Source organism: Spea bombifrons, chromosome 5, assembly GCF_027358695.1.
Source record: "Spea bombifrons isolate aSpeBom1 chromosome 5, aSpeBom1.2.pri, whole genome shotgun sequence".
Classification (NCBI taxonomy): Eukaryota; Metazoa; Chordata; class Amphibia; order Anura; family Pelobatidae; genus Spea; species Spea bombifrons.
Window position 1 is genome coordinate 66,231,758 of NC_071091.1, and position 22,589 is coordinate 66,254,346.

General features: G+C 36.6%; 1 protein-coding gene across 3 annotated transcripts in view; it reads right to left on the reverse strand.

Moving 5' to 3' along the window:
• Positions 1-3,496: 3,496 nt before the first annotated feature.
• Positions 3,497-22,589, reverse strand: part of MYLK4 (myosin light chain kinase family member 4) — a 35,540-nt gene continuing 16,447 nt past the window's right edge. For 2 of the 3 annotated variants that reach the window (XM_053466850.1, XM_053466848.1), the window contains exons 2-14: positions 16,997-17,090; positions 15,771-16,359; positions 14,469-14,878; positions 13,411-13,516; positions 12,639-12,732; positions 11,809-11,918; positions 10,107-10,248; positions 8,881-8,951; positions 7,464-7,592; positions 6,805-6,957; positions 6,608-6,686; positions 5,241-5,316; positions 3,497-3,881 (exon numbers count right to left, since the gene is read on the reverse strand). In XM_053466850.1, coding sequence (XP_053322825.1) covers positions 5,269-5,316; positions 6,608-6,686; positions 6,805-6,957; positions 7,464-7,592; positions 8,881-8,951; positions 10,107-10,248; positions 11,809-11,918; positions 12,639-12,732; positions 13,411-13,516; positions 14,469-14,878; positions 15,771-16,359; positions 16,997-17,090 — 2,025 coding nt within the window. In that variant the 3' untranslated portion in view covers positions 3,497-3,881; positions 5,241-5,268. The remainder of the gene's footprint in view (positions 3,882-5,240; positions 5,317-6,607; positions 6,687-6,804; positions 6,958-7,463; positions 7,593-8,880; positions 8,952-10,106; positions 10,249-11,808; positions 11,919-12,638; positions 12,733-13,410; positions 13,517-14,468; positions 14,879-15,770; positions 16,360-16,996; positions 17,091-22,589) is intronic. The other variant, XM_053466849.1, reaches the window with a different exon arrangement.

Here is a 22,589-nt window from a genome sequence, read left to right on the forward strand (position 1 = left end):
CACTGGGGTAGGCAAAATGTCACAGGACATCATCCAAAAAAATGGAATATGATGAGAACATGAATCAAAATGTGGGATGAATAAAGATATATGTGACTCAAAAGTATTGATTACTTATCAAAAGGGAAAAGCACATTTAGATGTGTTTTAGTTATTATTAATACGAATATTATTTAAAAACTCATTTTGAGCATTACTGGATAGATGTATATGGGCATGACTGGAAACAATTTCCTTCTAAAAGAAACTTGTAGGCAGTAACACGGCAGGGTCAAGTAATACGGTGTTATGTGGCCCTGCTGTGAAAGCCTGGCTGCTTGAGAGGAGCTATTAAAAAACATCTCCGAACACGTGATGTGCGTGTGTGTTAGCATGAGTGCGTGTGTGTTAGCATGAGTGTGTAGGTATGGGTTAGAGTGAGTGTGTATGTGTAAAAAGGTGTTAGAAGGAGTACGTGTTAGCATAAGAGTGCAAGTGGGTGCGTCAGCATAAGTGTTCTGTGAGTGTGTGACTATGAGTGCCAGTGCATATGTTAGTTACTGGGGGAGTGGGGCAAGGGCCGATGGGGCCCTTACTATTTGATAAATGCCCTCCTTGTATCTTCCTATTATTCAACACAAAGGTACTGAAAAAATATGTAAATAAAATACCAATTAAATAAAATTTATTATATTGAATCTACAGTCTTTTACACATGAACATTTAAAATAAATAAAGAAAGAAAAGCATAATACATTGCTTTTTTAACAAACACATAGGGCTGTATTATTGTTTTTTTTTTTATCATTTTCAAATTATCAGTAGTGCAAGTTATAATTTCAGTACTGCATTTTTCCAATTAAATTTAGGTCATTTTCATAATAATGGACCGGCTTTACAAATCTTTACGTTTTTAACATATGCCTTTTATTCTGCAGAAATCTTCAATTCTATCAATTAAAACATTCACTTTAGAACAACTTGCATTACTTTGTTTTGGAAGCCATGGTTAAAGATACACATGTATTTTAAAGAGGCCCATAAAGAAAGCTTTAACATAAATATATTGCGTTGTCAGACAGGTTCAGGGGCCTTTTAAAAAAACTTGTGCTTTAGTAATGTCCAATAGACCATGACAATCTTTGAAGCTCTATAGAGATGTTCTGCTATAAGTTTTATCAACAACCCAGCTTTTAGCAGGAGGAGGGTAAGACCGCGTTACATGATCAACTAAAAATGAATTACAAGAGTCTTCTCAGAAATGAGTACACTGTATATAAATGAAAGCACTTTATTACACTGCCCTATATGAGACAAAATGTAAAAGCACAGACATAGTCATTAGTCTCATGATAATGTATTGTCAATATAAATATACTTTTCTAACAGCAACTGTATGGTTACCTTCATGGAAGGTACAATTTACTAAGTGAAGAAGTCCATAACTATCTGCTAAAATCATTGTGGATACAGACTAATTATTCTCAGCTACATAAACTCAAAATGTGTTATATCATGATATATCTGCTACTCATAAGCTTAGGCCCAAGACAGCAGGAATTATATATTTTTGAGATATAATATAATATATATATATATATATATAATCTCAGAAAGATATATCATGCTGTCTTGGGTCTAAGCTTATTATATATGTCATAAGGTTAGACACATATATATATATCGGACAACGGCATTTAGATCACAGTGCAATAACATCAAGAACTAGATGCTAACAGATAGATCACACTCAGATATTTGTGGAGAATTCTTGCAATATGTTAAACTGGTTTGAGTTTTTTAAATGAAATGAATTATGAACACACTGAGTATATTAAAATATTACAGGCCCAGTGGAAAAAATACCTTTTTACACAAGAAGAATTAACCACTATGTGCATCCTGGTGCTAAGGATGAATTACTTCACCATGCTGTTTTAATCAATTAGAAATCTATACATCTAATAGATATATCAAAACAATATATAATAATATATAAATATATACAGAGCTTGTTTAATTCTTCTGCCTAAATAAAAGCTAATATATACGTCTGCTTTTCACAAAGGAAGGAACAATTGGTAACTTTGTCAAACACACACGTATATAAGGTAGGTTTAAGTTCAATGAAAAATGCTAGAGGAACTGCATCCTTGGCATGTGTTCATAAATAGCCAATGATGCATTTTCTTTAACATCAAGTAGGTGGCTTTTAGGTGGTAAGTAGTAAAAATCTAAAATTGGAAAATGATTTATCTGTTTGTTATCCTACTGAAAAAACTAGTGCCCTTTCATGCTCATTTTCTCAACCGTGTTTTAAAAAATTAACCCCTTAATGACAAAGCCCGTACATGTACGGGCCCAAAATGCATTGTTTTCAATGGGTTTAGGGGCCGCCCATTGTCCTTAAGGGGTTAAATCAAAGAGTTAAAATTCTTCATCAGTAAGAAAGTTATATGTAAAATGTTGAAAACGTGTTGTGTTTGCGGTTCTCATGGACAGGGTTGGACAGACAACCAAATTGTACAGTGCATATAATTATAGAATCATATCTTTTACTTGTCCTGCTTTGCTGTGCACTGATATCCAATATCATTAAATCTTGTTTCCAGAAATATAGTTGGTTACATTACAATACCAACTGAAATTTGTTCTGTTATTCCTTTACGGACGTATTTGTGGTTTAATCTGTGATTGGATACAGGTTTCCTTTCTGTTTAAAAACTATTGTGACACATGCTGAAGAACCACGTGAAACATGTACATTAGCCCAAAAAAACACAAAAGTTTGCTGGGAGTGCACAATCCTTACACACTCTGATGGCATAATTCCCCTTTACAGTAGTATTCCTCCAGAAGCATAATCTGGCATGTTGTGTGACCAGATTCCCTCATGTGTCACTGCTCAATGTCATTCACAAAGGAGACCTCTGATTTCCTTAACTGGCCCATTTACACAGAATGCTGGTTCCAGACACCACATGTCCTTAAGTAGGAGGAAGGCCAGGATCTGACATCAGTAAGGACGGTGGTTGTGGAGGCATTCAGGCCTATGCTGAAGATAAGTACATTGCTGATTCCGTTAAGAGGTCAACATCTAAAATAATATATGACCAGAAGTCTGCATACATAACTACCAGACATTTTCCAGCATAATGACCACTAGAAATCATCGCTATACAGACCTAGAGTTCACAATACATATTGTTATACAGTAGTTGTTATCATGCACATAAGAGCAAGCTTTCAAACAGTCAAGGAGGTTCCGTTTGTGGGATGACCTATATTAGGTGGTAGTAAGGTTATCAGTGGCCACATCTGTAACTATCACTATTTCAGCATTGGAATTCACCCCACTCTTAGTATTATTAGCCACCACCAGTACTAAAATATGCGATTGTGCATTTCATATAACCGCAATGGCTCTGGTTTCCCAATGCATTTGACTTTTGGTACAGCATACAACGAATGTCTATTTATCATCTTAATATTTGTCTAACTCAAATCGACACGTATATTAAAAAGTTTGCATTTATCAAAAGTGAAAATTCAGAGCTCTATGTTGCTGAATTACATAATAAATGTAAACTACTTTTAACTGGCATTCTGAGCACACTGGCTTCTTGATGGGGTTACATTAGATATAAGGCTGTGGTAATATGTTAGATATATAGCTCTTATAGATAACAATGCCCTAGTAATTAAAGCAAAGGTGGCTTGTTGTTAGCATTCCAGCGCAAAAATAAATTAATTTAGCCGAGGAACAGTTCAAGGACCCATCCTATTGTTGATGTGGTTGTGATCCAGCTGATAAATGGTCAAGTCATTGCAAGGAAGGTCAGAGCACCAGAACTGCTGATCCTCCTTAAACCTTTCACAGCAGAAACCACACAGCAGTGTTTCTGAAAAACAAAACAGAACATAATGTGGTTCAGAAGTTCATAATCTTTCTTGTTCTTGTTTTTATATCCCCAGGCTTCACTACTCCCCATAAAACCATTATTCTACTACTTGTTTGGTATCTGGTTAGGAATAATAAAAACCCACTGGCTGCAAGATGATATGCACTAAATTTCAGGTATGGTATGGGTATTCTATGCATTGTTTAGTAAAGCGTATGTACGCTGACTCGGTAAAGCATTGCAGGAACTGGAGACCTTTCCCCTTCCTAAAATGTCTTTTGTCCATTTCTAACATATGATGAGTACACCATTCTTTAAAGAAAGTGGCCTCCAACACTTTAGTTGGCATCTGAAAACAGTTTGTATTCCACTAATACTTTTACATTTTAACCCTTTACTTTGTTTCCCCCTAGTCGGCCCATGGTTAGTTTACCGTGTGTGTTTAAAATAGGTTCAGTGCTGCAGGAGGTTTTTATTATGGAAAATGGGTGACACACACAAGTCCATCTATTTTACATTTATATATTAACAATAAATTTGACAGGATTCAATTTGATAGTAAGATTAACACAACGTTAATTAAACTGTGAGTAAGGAAGTGTTAGCCATATGCCAATTTGATATCATGTGCTACTTTCTACTCTACCTGCCCTCTAAGCAATCTATCGTCCATACATAATTCAGCTGCTAAATCTAAAACAATAGACCCCATTTGTGTACATATACATGTAAATGCGATATACATACATAATTTCAATGCTCCGCCCCAGCTTTGTGGATAACATATGTAGGATCCCTAGCGTTAATGGATGACCCACTATGGTTCAATATCACATGCATATTGTGCTGTGATTCTAAAGATTCTGTTGTTGGGACCACGTGTGAATCAATGTTATCATATAACAAACATCTGCTCCTAATTCAAATAGGACCAATCTTAATCCCAAACGACTAAGGTAGCCTGGGACATCTTGATGATTGTGGCAGCTTGCAGCCACCCAAGAAAAAGTCCCCAATATGTGAAAGGGGTACAACTTAGGCCTCACAGTAGGTGCTACACACAAGAGGTATATGCCTACATTCTGCATTCTAAGTGTGCAGGTCCAACATGAGATGCTTCTGGCTTGGGCTGTTACAAGGACTGGCCTTGTTCAGACATGTGTGTCTGTATTCTAATATGTATGTAAATGGAGAATGTAAATGATGAATGGATCATTTTTTTTCATATACCACTAAAAGGTCTATGTCGCATAAACATGATATAAAAACTGTATACTGTGTGTATATATAGTGTATAGTCTGTGTGTATATATATATATCTAAATATTTTTTTTTTCTTTCATTTATATTGCAACATACCTTCTGCTCCTTACGAGTCTAGAATATGTCACTGATCCTCAGGTGCCTTGGACACAGAACAGCTCTTATTCTTTCTCTGAAATGCAAGGCCAATGAATCAGTTTTATTGCAGAGGTTTTGGCAACATATGTGCAAAGTGAACAACTGTATATAAATTACTCTGTCAGGTAAATTATAAAGTAGGTGGATGTTGCGTAATAGAAAAAAAATATTTTCATTAGTGCTGTTATTAAGATGGGATTGTTGGAGATGCTCAAATTAAGGTGAGTAAAAGATACATTATATTTGTGTTACCCAAACCTAGTCCCAATTATCTGATCCTTTCAAATTGTGCACCATTAATATTACTCCAGGTGTTAATAATTGAAGCTGTAAGTCACACAGTCAGCAGAGAGGACTCGTAGAGTCAAGTTTTTTTTTCTTTTAGCATTAAAAAGCCCATTTATTATGTGTACAAAATGTACTAAGTCTCCCTAATCTTATGCTTTTCATCAATGCATGTGGTTGTATGTATTAGTATTGTTTAACTGCACACTCCAGGAATGCATTCACTCTGGTGCAAGCAAAGCCGTACACAATGACACACGTAAAAAACATTTATGCAAGGGGTTAAAGGTTACAAACCCATATGAAAAAAATACATGCAACCCATGCATAGAAAAACAAAATCTGGCCATATTGTTTAGACTTGAATAGAGTAATAGATAATTTGGTAACGATTATACTAAACCAATCTGATATTACCCACTTTATACGTCAGTATTGTTGTTCCAGTATCAATGGAATAGATAAAATACTATTTTTCCAGTGTGTGTAAAGTAATACCGCCAAACAGAGCACTGCTGGTGACTAGGTAATTTCTAACATTAAACCTGGTGACACGGGTATTTTTGCTGTCACATTTTTGTACATACATATGATATTATGAAGTGGCCCAGTATCCTATCTGGTATGCCATCCTATATGAATTGTATTTACTATAAACAACATTTGTTCCTTCATGAGCTATAAGTACTGTATGTTTTCTTCTGTCAAGCATTGCCATCTAGTGGCCATATAGGATATGTGATCCCCTAACTAACCTGTTAATTCTTATACGGCTCACTAGAAGAGACCATTTAAAGCCTTGCTGTACCTGTTAGCAGACTCAATAATTCTTAATTTTTTTTATTGAAATGCTACTACACACAGATGTATTGAGTTGCCAGTGGTGAAGTTTCCTTGGAAAAAAAGTTAGGCGTTGTGTGTTATTATACTGTAAAAGCTGCTTAGTTTTTCATGCAGTGACGTCATTTTAAACTTGCAGCACAAACTAGAAACTACAAATCAAATTCAACCAGAAAAGGTCTCCAAACCCAGGTGCGCACCTGCTGACTGATAATAAAGTGGAGCTGGGAGTCTGACAGCCATTGATGCTTTAAGGCTTCACTTGCACTCATCCTCCAGCTAAGGGAAGAACCAATAACCAGATACCAGTGAGTATATCACAAAACATTCAAATTTCATATACAGTACATGAAGGGGATTATCTTTGTATGCCAGTTTAGTAGATCTGTCCCCTTACCATTTTTCCTTTACGAGCAATTTTATGATGAAATCTTTGGCTGCTTCTGAAATTTTTTCAAACTCTTCTTCTTCAAAATCCCAATCACATGCCACTATATTATTTAGCGTTTCACTTTCATCTTCGCCTAAAAATGGTGAGAGTCCGCTAAGGCTAATGGGTTAAAAAGAAAAATCAGAAAAAAGAGAAAAAAAGTCACTTTAGATTATAGTAATCAGTCAAATGCAAATATATATTAAATCTAAAAAAAGTACAACATATTGGACAATAAATAATCCTGAATGTGATCAATTATTTTGTATACATTAGAAAGAATTTCTGGAAGGCGATGATAAACCATGAGTTGAGATAAAATACTTTAACAATCAATGGATGCTGAAGGACCAGCCCTGGGTAGTTTCTCCTGTGAGGTGGGCTGAGTTGGCCTTGTATTATGAATAGAAAATTAACGCTAAGCAGGGTCAGTACTGTGTATTGCGCTAATGTATTAAATAAAACCAATATTCAGAGCAGGGTTGGGCTCCAAGACTTTGTCAACCTCTTTCAACTTTGTTCATTCAGCAAAAGTGACTCTGCTCAACTTTTAGACAGGAAACCAAAAATAAATCTGGGAAAAAACCCACGTTAAAAAAACAGACGTATACTTTTGGCCAACTCACAGCATGTAGGCTATAACTCCCACACTCCACATGTCTGTGGGAAAAGAGACAAAATCATAGTTCACAACTTCAGGGGCAAGGAACTCTGGAGTACCAAAGTGCACTTTCAGTTTTTCCCTTGGCTTATACCTAGAACACGACAAGAAAAAACGAAACAAATAATAAAAAAAAAAGGTTCATAAATAAATGAATTCTAAAGAGAGTCGAATATCTTCGCAATCTAATAAACCCATCCACAATAATTATTTCCAGTGTACTTTCACACATGTTAATGACAGGAAACATAAACAATTCCCACGAATGGAATAATCAGCAATGGATCTATCAGAAGAGAAATACCAGAGCCTAATCCACATAAATCAACTCTGAGCAGATTCGTTAAACAATCTGTCAGTTATTGCATTCAATATTCAATTATTACATGTAAAATAAAATTCAATAAGAATGAAAACGATATCTAATGTTAGGCTTTAAGATTATAATGTAGAACTTCTAGCAGTGTCTCATGGGCCAGCCGGCAAGGCATGGGAACCCTTTGATGTCACCTGCCAGAAGCAGGGCTTCCATTACCTATTTGTTTTAAGTATTGTAATAGGAAAAAGCTATACATTAATAATAATCACTGCAGAATGTGCCAGTTTAAAAATAATACATAGTTAATTTATACTACAGGTATGGCAAATAATAAAGCTTCAGAGATAACCCAATTTCAAATTGAAAATCTTCACAGCCCTGAGGTATCTGATTGTTGTGGGGCTTGATTTTGTTCCTTTATTAATCCTATATTAAATAATGACTACACCATTTTGCTTTAGCAAAGCCTGTCCAGCGCAGCTCTATAGACTATACCAGATACTTGGTGTCTCAGTCTAACTCTTGTGATGGCGTATAGCGTGTAATATTTTTGTAATTTCAGCACTTGGTTTTGTTATTGCCTTAAGTATTTGTATATAATTGTTGTGTTAAGGTTTGTGAGTTGTTGTGATTGGGTGTCATATACATAAAAATACCTTATCACATGGAGGGACATGACACATGGGCCCCAAAGCCTTCTTAGTGCAGAAGTGAGCCTTTTGAATCTACTTCTAATCTGCTGTTAATGACTATAAATTATTAACAGCATAATAATTAGTCATTATAAGTATTATGTGCTCTAATTCTATCATTTAAGATGCCCCCCTACATATTTTTTTTCAGGGCCCATTTAGGGGTTAATTAAGCGTTGTTGAATATTTTACTGTGTAGGTTGGGGTTTAATCAGTAAAGGGAGAGTTGTTGGGAGAGTTGTCTTAATTCTGAATTCATTATGCAAAGTTCTCTAGCAATAAGGGTTCTACTTGTCCTGTAAAATGTATAATTCAACGTGTAAGGAGACTTTGGGGTTACAGACCATTTTGTATTAAATGCACAGACATACCTCCTAGCCAGTCCAAAGTCTATAATCTTGATTTGATAATCTGCCCGACTCACACACATAATATTTTCTGGCTATAAAACAAAAAAAAGATATTAGATTAAATATATATATATATATATATATATATATATGCATACACATATAAAATAATAAATAATATATATTATCTTGATAAACGACTATGATGTGGTCTGATTCTTCTTACCTGTTGAATAAAGCATTATTCATGAAAGAGACCTGTGAGTGCAAATCTCCATATATGGACATTGCATATATATATATATATATATATATATATATATATATATACATACATACATACATATATATACAGCAAATACCAAACAACATCAAACCCTGACAGACATTACACAATATGGTATAAAACTGTAGACTGCATCTCCACAAGAACTCCACACAAAGTCTGCAGGATTCATAAGAATGTAAATAAGAGGACAATGATTTATTTGGTATCATTCGAGACGGAATGTTAGAGGATGATATCAATTCTACTTTAATTGTTTCTGTGCAGGACATGAAGCTCTAGTAAAATAAAATCGGTATTTTAATTTGCCCTCATCAGAGAATGCAGCCTATAGTGACCTCTGCATCCTGTATGACTATATAGCCCATCTAACGCGAACTACTGTCAGTATAAACACGTCTAGACAGCAGACTGTGAATCCTGGAAATGGTCAGCACTTTGGGCGCCTAGTTCATCTATTATATGGATTATCTTTATGAGTGTAGTAATAGGAACCAGATTGTTACTCTAGATTATTTTTAAAAAAAATACATTTCCTATATCCACTATTACTGTTGTGGCCATTGACCAGCAGGGACCATTTCCTGGACAAACAAAAAGTTATACTTTTCTACTGCCTACAGGAAAGTCAGACATTCCTCAACAACCACAGACTATCTCTTTATTTTGGAAAATGTACGTACATTTCATTGACTATTCTAAGCCTCATCCTGTGATAACACAAACCTAACCCAGTCTGGAACAACTGGTTCAGACAGGCCGCATGTGGGCTTCCTCTTTGGGGTGTCAGATTTGTAGAATCTTAGCTAGTAGTTGTCTTTTCTACTTGGAATTCTCTATCTTAATCTAGAGGGTTTATGTGTTTGCACATATTTTAATTATTCTGGTCTCAATGGAGCTAGGTATTTTAGGTATACAATGATATATTGTAGCAAAATAAGAGATGCCCAATTAAACATACCTTCAAGTCTAAATGTATGATGTACATCTGATGCATGTACTGAATACCTTCACAGATCTGCTTAATAAATAGGATAGTATCCAATTCTGAAAGATTGCAGTTGTCGTCAATGATCCTGTCAAACAATTCGCCTCCGTCCACACTGTTTAGACACAAAACATATATGTATATTAAACCAATTCATTATTGTGTCTATATAAGTGATTTTTTAGCAGTAGCATCAGATACCCAAGCTATACATATATATCAAGCAGTGGCGGAACTACCGGGGTCGCAGGGGTCGCGACTGCGACCGGGCCCTGGAGTTCTGCCAGTCAGGGGGGCCCAAGGGGTGCCGAGCGGTCGTTTTCAGCAACCGCTTGGCACCCCTTGGGCCCCCCTGACTGACAGAAATCCAGGATGCCTCCGCTCCCCGCCACTGCTGCCGCCGTCGCCGCTGCCGCCGCCGTTGCCGCAGCTGCCGCCTGCTTCAGCGCTGCCCAGAGTGCAGTGTTGGAAGCGAGAGGCGTTTGTCTCGGGCATATGACGTCATAACAGATTCTCGCACCGGGGCCCTGAGGTTTCTACTTACGCCCCTGATATCAAGTGCGTGGTTATATCACATGGCCGCTAGTGATGTCCCTGCATAGGTGATTTAGAGAAGTTTTCAAATAGAGTGCTTATTTGTGCGTGTCAATATTTTTGCAGGAGTTACTGTTGAAGAAAGCAAAAAGCCTGTGTTTTTGCTTTAGTTCCTATTAATACAATTTTAAATATTTCACCCTATAGTTATGGAGAACTTTTAAGGTCTGGGTTCAAGTTTTAAGAAATATCAGCATTTTATGTTTACGTACCATGAATTATTTGAAAGAAATGTAAGATTTGTTTGTGGTTATAACTGCCTATCGTATTACACAAAATTAACAAATACATCACATGCTTTAAAATTAGGGAATTTAAGGCTTCTGGTTAATTAGTCAGACCACATGTACCACATGGCTCGGGTATGTTGACGATTTATGTTGCTATATTTAACGCGTTCTGCACTCATATTGTATGTATTTTCGCTATTCTGTTGAACGTTAAAGATGAGAAAATAATTTTTCAGGGTAACACTACTCATGTTACTAACTTGTGAATGGAACGTATTTTATTTGAAGCTCTCCCAAAGTATTTAAATAGGATTATCTTCCATTGTTGTGTCGCGTTAGCTAGCTTTGGAATCTTAAACAGCTGTCCTCCAACGATCTGCACATACCAGTTAGTAATGCCAGCACATCATTTGTCACGGCCAGGGATTCACACATTTGTTTTTAGATTCATCAGAAAGTGTACAGCTAAGGGTGAAGGACACTAGCAGTTTGAAGTGCTTTGCTTTCTGTAATAGGACTATTGAGAATGCTTACAGCGTCAGCTGGTTTCTAGCTCAGTAACAGCACAACCAAGTTGATTGGCCTCTCCTTCTTTTGAAATTATCAGTGCAAGAAATATTTGAATTTCTTAAATGTGCAACATATTTAAAATGTAACTTTTTAACTCCCCCCCAACTAATAGCTTCCTAAATCAAAGTGTAGCAGAAACAGCAGTTGCCTATACAGAGCACATGAATTCCATTTTAAAATGTAAAAGAGCACTGCCATGAATAAATACATAACAAAAATGAGTTGAGACAGCATAAGGTAATCGTAAAAACCTATATCAAGGAATACCGAGGTACACTTACTATTCCATAACAAGCACAATGTCATTTCTTGACTCAAAGGCATCATAGAGTTGGACAAGGTTATTGTGATTTAGCTGATTCATGACTTGTATCTCATTCTTCACTTCCTCCTGTAAACAAAAAGCCAGTTTGTGAATCTTTTAGTGAGAAATGTTTTCACCCATCCCAAGTCTTTAACTTCTATCACTCATAAGCCTTTGCTTCCCTCTTGTTCTTTCAAACCTTTTTCACATATCTCAAGCCTACCACCCCCTATCTCAACATAAAACCATTTTGTCTCTCTTGCCTATCCATTTGAAAGAAGAACATACACACGCTTTAACGCCTTAGTACGCAGGAGTATGGAGACCTTCTTTCCAGCTTTCTTGTGATGAGACTGTGATTTAGAAGTAAATATGGGACAGGGAGGACTTGGAACAAAAGGGCTTTCATATTACAAAGGGAACTCTGCAGTAACAGAGGATGGGAGGCCATTCTGCTCCGGTACGCAATATATACAGGAATTGTGACCCTAGACAACACTTAAGCAAGGAGGAATTAGTTCAGTGGGAGTGAGCGTTACAGAATATTTCTGTACATGGCTCCCAATTGATTTCTCCACTCAAATCAAGCCATTTTTTAGTAGTAGTAGACAATATAGGGTATTGTGTCACCCCTTAAACCTCCCCTGACTTTGCTGCCAAAGAATAAAGTCTACAACACAGTTCCAAAACCCCTAATGTCTGGATGGTAGTGGGATTGGAAACATATCACTTGATGAACTAATTAGCAATCCTGCACCTAGCTGCTGATAACCCTAAATTCACTTCTGATGCACACACCGGACTGACCTTTTCTTTGTGGCCTTTGACTTTGATAATTTTTGCAGCCAGTTGCAGTCCAGAAGACTTTTCTACACATCTGTGCACTTGACCAAATCTTCCCCTAAAATAAAAATGTATTGGTTTAATATTTCCATTTGCATTTCTTTTGCTACTAGTACGTTTAGAACATTAGTAAAAACAAAAGAAGAGAGTCGCCTCAACTGTTCGTAAAATAAAAGCGAGTCCTTTATTGAAAATGCCTCTTACCTTTGAATGCAGCATGGGGCCATGCTACCGGACATACATCATTTAGCGCATGTTGGCCTTAAAGTGATTATCTCCCAGTAGATCATAAAGCAGACAGATACCCTTTTGATTCATTTCAATGAGCTTTTTTATGGTTTGCAACATTACCTGTTACACGTGAATTGTACTACGCTTCTTTGGTCACCATTTGGCTTCAGCTATACTTTCTTTTAATTATAAGTGGAAAAAAAATCTCCCACCTCACTTACTTATTAAAATAATATTTACATCAATGTCACTTTAAGCTTTTGTTATACTCCCATATATCTTGTATTTTGCTCTACAATCCATTGGATTTCATTTTTCGCTCATTAAGTCACTTATTCTTGTCTATATATTCACATCCTCACTCAGTATTTATTTTACATATGTTTTACCCACATCCTCACATCTATCCTTTTTTACTTAGTCAAAATATTATTATGAAAAGCCATTAAACTGATTTTAGGTGTGCGTTCCACCTGGGTGATTCTAACATCTAGATAGTACTTACCCTCCAAGTAATTCTGCCTTTTCCACATTATAAAAGTTATTTATCTGAGCATGTTTAGCTGAAACAATCCGGTGATCAAAAGGAGCCGGAGGAGGTGGTGTGACTTCTGTGAGGTAACGAACAAGAAAAAATCATTTTCCAGAAAACATATTCATATAGTGAATAACATACATGTCCTGAAAATGTTGTTACATGATAAATTGTATATTTAAATTTTTTTTCTAAATACCCTTTACGTTTTTAATAGCCAATAACTAGATAGTCCTGGATCTCATGACGATACTAAACATTTTAGATTTTTAGAGTATAGTGGGTTAAAATGAATGCAGTGCCACTGATTCCATGATATGCAATGGAGCCATGTTCAGATTGAAGTACTTTTACATAGTGGCAGGCTAAGCAATAAATGGTAATATAGTCTGATAGAATCCCCAATATTTATACCTTGACTTGTTGTACTACAAATTGGTAATTTCAGCACTGCCAAAAATCTATATTTCCATACTTGTTAGGTTATGTACTTCCCCATTTGTATTTTTGCCTATTCTGTATCTTACAGAATCTTACAAAATACCCCTTTTGCTTCCATCCCAGCCATAGCACGTTTTGTGCTGTGGGTAAAAGAGCATTGGAACTTGAAGACCCAAGAAAAAAGTATTGGCTTGTTTAGTTTATGATATATTTTGCCCCGATTCTAATATTCTTGCCTAGCCTTGTACTTTAGGCTCGGGGCCTTGGGCATTAAACTCATAACCCACATAGCAGAAGCTGCACCACAATTATTTCACAGCCATTATATTATGCCTTAGATGAACCCAGCTGGTAGAGATAGAGCCATGATATGGAAGATATGCTACAAATGTATAATTTTAGCATCATAATCAAAATGATGTTTGGAGTGATGTTTTTGTGTGGTTGATGCTAAAACCCTTCATTTCTTTACCAATTACATTTTATTACCACATTTGGTTCTATTTCTTCACAGGGCTTTACAACGGCTAGCAAAAAAGTTGCAACATTTAAAGCGTAGCAAGCTGAGCAAACTACAAGCTGCTTACCACAAAGTATAGAAGTATTAATAGCTTCCTGATGAGTTTGGCCTTTGCCCTGCAAACAGCTATTCTCTCTTGAGTATGATTTCTTACCAATAACACACCAAGCTTCTTCTTCTTCTTTTGAGGAGGCCTGCTCATTACTGTCCTCAGCTTGTTCGTTTGCCAGCGTTTCCGTGTTATCACTAATCGTATCTAGTAAAGTCTCTTCGGCACCATTAGTACTGCAGCACTCTTCAGATTCCTCCGTATCTATTCTGCTCTTCTTATTGTGTTCTTCTTCTACATCCTCGCTTGTTACATGACGTTTGGTGTTCAAGCTGTGATTGTTATGGCAGATTTCACCATTCTGGAGCTGATCATCAGATGCTTCACTGTCTTCCAGCAGAGCTTGATTATCATTTTCATTGTTATTGCTAAAATACAAATTAGTTTTTTCTGTTACAGGTTATTTTGCTAGATGGAGTGACTTGTCATGTTCTCCCAAACGAATGCTTATAATTGGACCTAATATTCCCTATACTTAATAGGGACAATGTAATATTATAAAACTGTTGATTTCATGGTGCCAAATTATAGATGTTACTAATGCATATCTTTTTATGTTGGAGCTCATACAAAAGCTTAACTCGACAACTCTAGGCAAAACAGGAAGGAGTTTTTCCTTTGGCTGCACAATGATTGGTCAATTTTCTTGACCTCAATCATGCACATCAAGTTCTTCTACCTTCTGCTTCCAGACTGCTGATTGCTTAAACTAAAATCCACCCTGCTAAACTATAAGTTGTTCCCACCTACTCACATATACAAAATAATAAGGTTTACCAAGGTTTTTTTTAATTTGTTGCAGCTGTAGTCTTTATTCTACAGTACAAATGTTTCATGATCAGATTGTTTACAACTTCCAGCTGTTCTGCTGAAAAAGCTAGGCTGTACATTCCAACTGCATTAATCGATAGGTGGAGACATCACTCGTTTCCTGAATATCTGAAACCATTATCTACTTGCTTTTTGAATGTATATGCTACTGGGCAAAAAAAAGGAATACCATTAAAAGAATTCTTCCAGCCATTGAGTAGCTTATTTTTAACTTAATATTCAATGCACCTTAAAGTACCCCTTACAGATATGGCTGCTTTTGCAAAGAATTTGAACAAGTCATCTCAGGCTCCCATGTTTTCAAGGGGCTCCTATATCTGCACACCTTTTTAACACCATCTTAAATGCTACTTGTTGTAATTTATATTTGACAAAAGCAAAACCAAATGATACTCTGTGTCCAAAGGAACCCTTTGTACATTTGCTTACCTTTGTGAAGAATGTGGACATGTTGTCTCAGGTCCTTCGGTTCTACACTCTTGAGGTATAAATTGTGATATTTCTGTATGAAGTATTGCTTGGTCATTATCAACTAAAGGTGATTCCCTTTCTTCAGAATCAGAAAAAGATTGAGTTTCATCCTTGGTAATATCATCCTCAGTGTTTTCTTCATCTTGAACATCTTCCATTTCTTCTACTTTATCAATAAGCTCATTCTCACAGGTCAGGTTTTCTTCCTCCCGTCTCACTTTTGCGTCTTCATTTTCCACAATATTAGCTAAGATCTCCATTGATTCATCTGTCTTTTCCTTAGTATCTGTAGGAGTCTGGACAGAGTCTTTATTCAAGTGAGATTCTGTGTTTTCTTCCATTGAGAATATTATTGGGCAAGAAGTTGTGCTTTGACTTTTTGGCATGTCTATAGATATACAACTTTCAATGCTGCAGATCTCTTCAGTTCTTATTTCTGTGGAATTGTTCTCAACCAAGATAACAGTTGTCTTTTCAGTATTTTCTTGATTCAGCATTTGGACCTTTTCTTTATATGTGAAGGACTGGCTTCTTTTGACATATCGCTCTAGAAGCAATGACATGACAGCAAGCGAATAATGGCTTATAATATTAGTATTGTTGACAGCTTACAAACGCATGTCTACTTTTTGTCAGTAATGTAAACAAAGAAAAACACAAAGCAGCATTATTAAGCCTAATGAGCAGCTTTAGTCTCAAGCATAGAAGCTATGTGAGTTTTTGCACAAACGAGCTCTCATAGCACCTAGCCATTTGTCTACTAAGCTTTGGCTGATTTGGGGATAATGCTAATGCAAGCCTAAGAAATATGTCTGAACAAAAAGAGAAGTCTGTCTCTTATAAAACATGTCATGTAATTTATTTTGCTACCTATGAAAACCACACAGATTTAAGATTGTGTAAATACAACCAAATACATATTTATGGACATAAACAAATAATAATAACAAAAACCACTATAAATTACTTATTTCTTTGAATATCTTCATGAATTGACAGTACATAAAAGAATAGGTTATAGAAAGCAGTGGTTTATGAGGGAAATAAAAAAAGAGAAATAAGAAAAGAAGTCCATCACTGTTCATTATCTGTCCATTTATAATTAATCACAAATTAGAAAAACTAAATAAAATAAAACAGCTAATAATCGAAATATACATGTATATTATTTCATCATATCCTACCTGAATCTGGCGGCTCCTCTTTCTGGTGTGAATTTGTCTCCTTCTCGCCCAAACATGATTCTGGCTTTTCATTGTGTTTTGGACCAAGGGTAGTCTATGGACATAAAAAGGGAAAAAGCTTTAAAATAAGTAATTGCCGCAATATAAACAGTTTACACTTTAAATAATGAAAATACACTGAATATGTATGATAGTTGAGTAGTTGTTGAGTTGGGCTTTTTCCATAGCTCCATTTTTCAGGGAAGCAGCTGAAGTAGGGATGGCTTACTTGTATCACCACCAGTTCCTCTTGTATATTCTTGAACAAGCTGTATTTATTTAACGCTAGGTTTTTATGTCCTTAATGCCTTGTAATAGGATATCCTGTATCAGGCATGGTGGGAGATGCAGTTTGATTACTTGCTACTTAGCATCCAATTGCCTTATCTACTTGTGGTTTTGTGCTGCATACTCTTGATTTCTGGGATGTAAGAACACATGCTGATACATAGTTAACCAAGTGACATTGGACAGACCTGTTACAAATCAAGTAATATGCATGGTTGAATGAGTCTCAAATGCCATGCAGCAAGGAGTACCGCGTAGACCATAGCTGTGCAGTTTCATGGCTGTCACTTAATTTGCATGAATGGCAACCGGTGTGCTATATTGCATGCTTCAGCAGAAGCAGACAAGTGAGAAGACAGAAGTCTTCTGTTCAACATAATTTTAAAATGAATGCATTAATTTACATGCAGAAAGATGTTCCAATGGACACTTTGGAACTGAAAAAAATGGTGTCTCCCTTTAATGAAACAAGGGACCAGATAGATCTGCTGAGATTTTAATATGCTCATAAATAAGTAAACAAATCTCACATGTGTGAGTAAAGCCTAGATTCATAATATGTGCCTTGTTTCACTCTGTCAGAGAGATATTATAAATCTAACTCTGATTCACCTGTTTTTGATAAGGTAGATCCATGAGATCCACCGGGAATGAAGGATAGAAGGTCAGATAAGGCTACTGGGAAGCGTGACAAAGTTATTTGTAGTTAATAGTTCCATGTGGCTGCACGATGTGTTCTATGATACCATTTAATGTGCCAGATTATTCAACAAACTGACATCAGCTGTAAATATATGGGGTTTCAATCTCAGATTTATTTACCAATAGTTGCATGCCCACTGATGCGATAAGCAAAAACACAAAACATGCACTGTTGGGAGTACACAGCCTGGACTGCAGTGTTAAATAAATACTGATGATTACTTTTTTATTAGTAAAATACTTCTCCTGCTGCATCACAAAGCTGTACTCCAATTCTTTATAAAAGGTGGAAAAGGGCTCTTTAGCATTATCATTATGTTAGAAGGCAGATATTTGTTTTGTGATAACATTTCATTAACATGAAATCAACAATCACTAAATGCATTTACTATTTGTATGTAAGATTGCCACCTAAGCTTTGTGTCAATAGAGATCTATACTAGTATTCCACCAATCTAATCATACATAAAAGAAAACCCTTACAGAAAAAACATACACCATTCACAAAATATATCTCAGCAAAGCCTTAAATTTCAGGCTGAGAGTATCAGTATTTTAAATTGGCTCAAATAACTTCTTGATGCTCCTGAACTATGTCAGCCATTATCTGATCTTACATATCAAAAGAAGTATTTCTTCAACCTTCGACTAACCTAAAGTGACGCTGATGAACACTTCACTTTTCCTGCACTTAATTGCCACTGGGGTGCCATTTTTAGCCCCAAAAGCCTGCTTGTGGTATCCTTGCCCCAGACAGCTTGTCTGTCATCTCCTTCCTCCAAACAGCTTCTCATTGCCTCCAAATAGCCTGTCTGTTCTATTTTTGCCACCAAACAGCTTGCCAATTCCCCCCTAGAGCCTGTCTGTGCCACAGCACGCAAGCCCCAGAGCAGTAAGCTGCAGGCCTTTGGCATGCAGGGGTCCCCTGGACCCCCTAGAGAGACTTCCCTGTCACAGCTGCAACCCCTGCAACTCTGGTAGTTACACCACTGGTTAAATCAGAAGGACATCTTCAGTTTCCTTACCCACTGAATTATGCATTATGTAGGGCCATTTTAGCCCTCATTTAAAGAGAAATTTGTTAGTCCTTCATAATGAATAGTAAAGTGAGGGTGTTGAAACCACAATTATCCTGCCAAGTATTCCTATAGTAAGTAAACCCTCAATGTGAACCATGCGCTCTAAAAAAGAAATACAAATTTTTGGTTCTGCCTCTTTGAGCGCATAATATAGCAATTTTGCAGTTGTGTCCAGTGAAAGTCAACGGGCATTTCCAAGAGGGTGAACATGTAACCAAATACCCAGTAATTCAAATGTAATGTCACTTATAACCCTTGATTCTTTTTATAGCTGTAGCTGATGTCTGGATCACACATTTTTTTTTCTTTCTGAGATGGTACAAGGTGGGAGTTTGAATAGAAGGTCACAATAAACAAAATCACACAAACTCTAGTCATGAAAGAGTATTAATGCTTTTGCAATTCTTTTTTAATTTTTTTTAGTAGCTTATTAGTTTGTATGTTGGGTCTATTTTGCTACATGAGACAGCAGCAAATTATACAAATCTCTCTCTCTCTCTCTCTCTCTCTCTGTATATATATATATATATATATATATATATATATATATATATATACATACGAACTCGCCTGACCATCACACCTATATGATCTTCGTGAACATGCCATTCAAAAACAATGGGCATTTATATGAAATTGACCCCCTTTTGCACTATAACAGACTCCACTCTTCTGGAGCCAAAAGAGTGTTTGTGATGTCAGGCACTGATGGTAGACAAGAAGTGTCTGTATGGACCACTGTGCACAGGAACAGTGTCATGCTGTAACAGTCATGCTGTAACTAGTCATAACAGCATAACTTAAGTATAGCGGCTCCCTACAAACACACACACAATATATATATATATATATATATATATATATATATGGTGACAGAAAGGCTGGTACAGTAGTGGATGGTAGCCCCACAATAAATAACTATAAAGTATAAATAAGAGATGTAAATTGTGTAATGGGTCCCTGGGGTGGAGTATCCAGAAGAGCAGGGTGGCCGTGTGCTCCAACAGTTTTTAAAATCCAGACCAGGATTTGCAGGTGACTAATTACAGCTCACCTGGTCTCATTAGGAGGGTTTAAAAAGACCAACTTTCTTATTGCAGCCAAGAAAGCTGCTGGACAAAAATAACCTTGCTGCATCTATTTTTTTTTGGTTGGAGTGTTTTGTTGGGAGGTGGGGAAGCCACCTCAACCAAGAGAGGAAACAAAACCCTGTGTTTAGTTAGTGCTCAGAGGAGCAAGGGTTTATTTTTGTTTATATGTATTATGGTCTTGCTGCTGATTTGAAGAAAACAAATTAGTATAGTATTGTAGGTTGAAAAAAGACTTCAGTCCATCAAGTTCAACCTTTCACATATACCTAGTTCTAAAGTTAATCCAAAAGAAGGCAAAACAACCCTACTTGGAACAATTACCAATTATGCCACAACAGGGAAAAAAATCCTTCTTGATTCCATAGCGGCAATCAGATTACTCCCTGGATCATCTTTCTAATACTACTGTCCGTTTAGCAGTTGTAGCCCTTTATGTTATGCTTAACCAGAAAAAGCATCCAGATCTTTCTTAAAAATATCCACAGTTAGATAATACAACATCCTTAGGCAGAGCGTTCCATATTCTTATTGTTCTTACTGTGAAGAACCCTCTCCTATGCTGATGGTGTAATCTCCTTTCCTCAAGTCTCAACTGATGACCCCGAGTCTTTTGTAGAGACCTCTTGGCGAATAGATCACTAGAGAGCTGTTTATACTGACCTTGTATTTTAATTTTATCTGGATCTGGAATTGACTTTTATATTACCTAGAAGACAAGGGGTTCTGAAAGATCTCTGACTAACTCCTGGTGTGTCAGGAACCACTTTTTTGCTGCCTGAACCTTGGCTTTTTTATACCTGTGGCATTTAAATCTGCTACCACTAGTGGCCACCCACCGCCCTCTGGAGCACTCAGAAATCATTACTAGGATCAGGTGTGCCTTGTTACCTGGGTTGAGCCCTAGTCCATACATCCAGCTGGGCCTTGTTACCTGGATTACCCTGCCTTTATGAACCTGCCCTGCCCTTCAGTCAGGGCCTTTGTATTGAAGTCTATGGACCTTCCTGCTGTGGCTCTGCACCTGTACCGTTCCTGGTTATCTGCTTTGTGTCCTTCCAAGTGGGCTGTGTGCCTTTTCGTGCCCTTCCAAGCGGGCTCTCTGCCTTTCGTGCCCTCCCAAGCGGGCTCTCTGCCTTTCGTGCCCTTCGACGAATTTTGCCATATGTCCGGTTTCTTGCTCAGACTGTATTACCCTTATTTGCTTGTCCTGTTATATACATACAATACATTACATTACCTGGATTTCTGCTTGTGGTGTCTTTGTTTTTATAATCATGCACTGTGGGTTACAGACAGAACCCCAAGTATCCCCTGCACATGGGCTCCTACCCGACCTGATCACCTGAATCCTGACATTGTGCTTTAAAGGATGTTCAGTCATAAAATGTGTATATATATATATATATATACTTGTGTGATCATTACAGTACATGCTACCTTCTGAAGTCCTTTCCATATAAAATGTTAATTTGAAGAATGAAAGATGAAACAATATGTATTCCCCAGATTCAGCATTTTCTCGTTTATATCAAGGACAATTTTTTTAGAACTCAAAAGTTATGCCACAACAGAATAACACATTTCGCAATCATTCTATCCTATCTTTGCTGGTTGAAGGGTCATGCCACTTGATACTCAATGCCATGAGGAAGGTCATGGTGCCCTTGTGCATCTTTACAAGGAAGTGTTTTTTGCACACATTTTTTTAGACATTGCCAATTGCATGAAAAGCCAAAGCTAAAAGGTAACCCTGGTTCTACTGTAGAATGCCACACATTGTGATAGGTTAAGAGGGCATGTTTGTACAGCCATGTGAAAACGTATCCTCAGCTAACAGGTGGCCTCAACTCACACACACCACAAAGCATCTGCCACAGACAGATTTAACAAATACAAAATAGGAATATTCACCATTATACAAATGAGGGGGGAAAAAAGGATATTTTTGCTGGTATGTACATATTTCAATATATTCCTGTTTGTATTACATATGAGGAATTACTGACTCTATTATTATTACCTTTTATTTATATAGCAATTTATGCAGTCCTCTATATACATTAGAGGGATGTGCTTGCTGCAATCTTGTTGCAATCAACAGAAACATCCAACGATAGGTTTCCTTATATGATATATAATATAAAAGTAGAAGGATTAATTCCCTTGGGTTTATTCTGGGTTTAATGAACTCTGCTGAAGAATATCTTTATGGTTATGTTAATGTACCATACTTTTTCATGTTGTTCTCTGTATTGATTGTAAGCTCCCAATGAAAATGCCCCAGGTTTCTATACCAGTATGTAACGTTTTTTAATGTTATTGACCATTTTGCATACTGTCAATTCTAATGCTGTTGCTAGTTTTTACTTTCCTTTCGTAACAGTACAGTAAATG